The sequence below is a fragment of the Fragaria vesca genome, linkage group LG7, assembly GCF_000184155.1.
Source record: "Fragaria vesca subsp. vesca linkage group LG7, FraVesHawaii_1.0, whole genome shotgun sequence".
NCBI lineage: Eukaryota > Viridiplantae > Streptophyta > Magnoliopsida > Rosales > Rosaceae > Fragaria > Fragaria vesca.
This window is the reverse complement of record NC_020497.1, coordinates 11,594,925-11,597,978: the sequence shown is the minus strand read 5'-3', so window position 1 is coordinate 11,597,978 and position 3,054 is coordinate 11,594,925. Positions and strand designations below refer to the sequence as shown.

Here is a 3,054-nt window from a genome sequence, read left to right as displayed (position 1 = left end):
TTTTTTTTTTTTTCCTATAACTCTGTAAGTATTGAGAAATCTACAGAAGTCATTCATATGAAATCTGTAGATTTCAGAAATCAGTGAAAGTCTGTGATTAAAAATCGATGGTTTTAAGAAATCAGTGAAAGTCTATGAAAATAAAAATAAAAAAATGATGTATCGTAAGATCAACTTATTCACATGTAAAGAGAAAGTCTATGGTAGATTTTTCCAAATCTTTATTCTAATGGATGGAAAAATATTAGAGTTTGGTGTGTGTAATTTACACTACAAAGTCCACAATTATCCATGAGTTATTAATTCCATAAGTATGAATGATATTTTGAATACATCTGAACTTCTATTCATTTTAAAAAGTCATAATTGAATACCCCTGAACTTTGGTGGAATTCATAATGATTTTTTAAAATCTAGTTGAATACATGCACCCAGACTTTGATTGATTTTTAAAAGTCTGTATTGAATACATCTAGACTTTCAAATTCCATAGACTTCTTTAAAACTTCCACTAATTCCATATACAATACCCCCTTAAGGTTGTGTTATATATACAGACTTTTTTTTTTGTCAGAGTATTATACAGACTTAAACAACATCCATCCGTAGAAGAAATATGGGTAAAAAGAGCAAATGAGAGCACTTTGATATCCTATGAGATCCCCTCTGTATGTCATCATTAATTCTCCAGAAAAGTAGGAGTGTACTCGAAGACAAAACCAAAAGATTTAAGCTCAAATCAGAGTAAAACTTGGGTTCAGCCCAGACAAAGAGTCCAAAAGCAGAAGTGTTAGACAAACTCAATCTTCTCCTAAAATCGAGCCATCTGATTCTCCTTCTATAAAGAATTCATAGGCTGTTTTGATTCTATGCTATAACTACATATCAATGCTATTATTTGTATTTATTGTTTTCCATACCTAGAGTATAGAATAGCTACTATATATTTGTACAATTGTAATATTGTAGATCAATTGAAAATCACTTTCTATATGGTATCAGTAGTTTAGGTTCCTACACTATTCGATCCTGCACCCTTGTTCTCATTCTTCTTCCTCTTGATCTTATTGTCTTCCTCTTGCTCCATCCTGCCTATTCATCCTTCTCCTACCTCTCTTTAGTGCCCAATTCGGTTTGTCATTCTTTTGGGTTGTCCTTCTCCAATAAGAAGAAAACAACAAACGAACAACAAAATATAAAAACCCTAACCCTAACGACCCCATCCCTCTTTCGATCCCAATCATTCTCGCCAGATCGTGCTCCACGATGATCGAGTAGCTGAAGCCCCTCTATTGCGGCAGCGAAGTTCATCAGGTTTATTTCTGAAATTGCTTCTTAGTTCTTTCAGTTCTTTGTGTTCAAAAAGAAAAATCCGAGAAAGATGGTTAGACGTCGTAGCGTCAAAAAGAAATCAGCGACGATTAATTCGATGCTGGACGAACATGTGCTTGGCCTAATCCTTGAGAAAATCAAGGACAAAGAAGACAGAGACTCGTTCTCGGAGGTGTGCAAGAGTTGGTTAAGAGTGGAACGTGTGACACGAAGATCACTTAGGGTTAGGCAACCAATACCCCTGAAAGCAATGACTGCATTCCCATACCTGGTCCATTTCAAATCAGGTGAGCTTACCACACGAAGGAAAAAGAGAAACAAAAGAGTATGGGAGTATCCGCAGACAGACACCCACCTGGAGGTCATAGCCAATAGGTGCCACGAACTCGAGACCTTCAAGGTATCATGTAGGAACTATGATCATGATCATGCTCATTTGGGGCCAAAAGGTCTACATGCTTTGGCATTTGGGTGTCCCAAACTATCCACACTTGGATTTTGTGGCAGTAAGGTGGTAGGGAATCCTGGAGTTGATGCGTTTTTTCACTCAGTACAAAACTTGAAGAATTTGTATCTGATTGGTAATGTTCTTATCTCTGATCGAGCACTTAGAGCAATCGGATCATCTTCCATTAGCACCTTGGAGTTGGTATACTGTGATAACATTACTGATGAGGGATTGGGGTTTTTGGCAAATGGTTCTACCTCTAAAACCCTCAAGAAACTGGTCCTCAAGGATTGCCCTAAAATCACTGATAAAGGGGCCGAGCTATTGCGCAACATGTGTAGATTGGAGCACCTGGCATTGTGCTGTAAGGTGAGGAGTCGGTTCACTGATACAGGTGGTGTGGCAATTTCTGCATTTCAGACCCTCAAGGAATTGAGATTGAGTCATGTGGACGTGTCAGACCGCACCATGGTTGCTCTTGCTGAGAATTGCAGCAAATTGGAAACACTTGATGTAGAGTCTTATTGGGTAACCGGAGCTGGCATTCGTGCATTTTCAGGTCATAAATGCTTGAAGCACCTTTCAGTAATGTATGGTTCATCAGCCAAATTCGATAAATCAGATGTGGAACGCTTAGCTCTTGGATGCCCATCATTGAAGTCTGTTATATTTGACAAGTCGTTAGAAGGGAGTTTTGAACCGATGCTCGAGAACACTAGAAGAATCATAAAATTCAAAAATTTCTATACTCTTCCCCCTTTCATGACCACGGATTGGTAGTGGTACTAAGTCTATATGCAGGCACATATGGAATACATAGCTGCAGCCTGCAGGTAATAAGCTCAAAATGTTTATACATTCAATGTTATTAATTTCTTAACTCTTATACTGATGGTTTAGTTTTGATGGCAGATCTTGCTTACACAACAAAAGCAACTGAGAAATGTGATGTTTACAGCTTTGGGGTGCTGGCAGTAGAGTGATAATGGGAAAGCAGCCTGCTGCAGCCGGATGACTTCATCTCTTCCTTAGCAAATGCATGCTAGCAACACCTAAAGTTCGTCAACAAATTTTAATAGTCCAATCTGATGTCCGTTGTCATATCATATATTCTTATAAACTTCAGTACAAATTTTCTTAATAGTCCAATTCGACGTCCTTCCCTATACCCTAGCTATATATCTATGTCATTGTCCAAATTGACAGAAATCAAAAGGAAATTAATGCTCTTGAAGAAAGCTTCACTATATAACTTTAGGATGTGAAACTCTCCA

The 3,054-nt window shown here is 37.9% G+C and overlaps 1 protein-coding gene across 1 annotated transcript; it reads left to right on the top strand.

Moving 5' to 3' along the window:
- Positions 1-1,381: 1,381 nt before the first annotated feature.
- On the top strand, positions 1,382-2,560 carry LOC101290820. The gene has a single exon (XM_004308583.1). It carries the CDS (start codon positions 1,382-1,384, stop codon positions 2,558-2,560), a length of 1,179 nt encoding a protein of 392 aa, XP_004308631.1.
- Positions 2,561-3,054: the final 494 nt, after the last annotated feature.

Excerpts from the sequence above, each read along its gene's own strand:
- LOC101290820 (XM_004308583.1), top strand. The coding sequence starts at position 1,382 with ATGGTTAGACGTCGTAGCGTCAAAAAGAAATCAGCGACGATTAATTCG.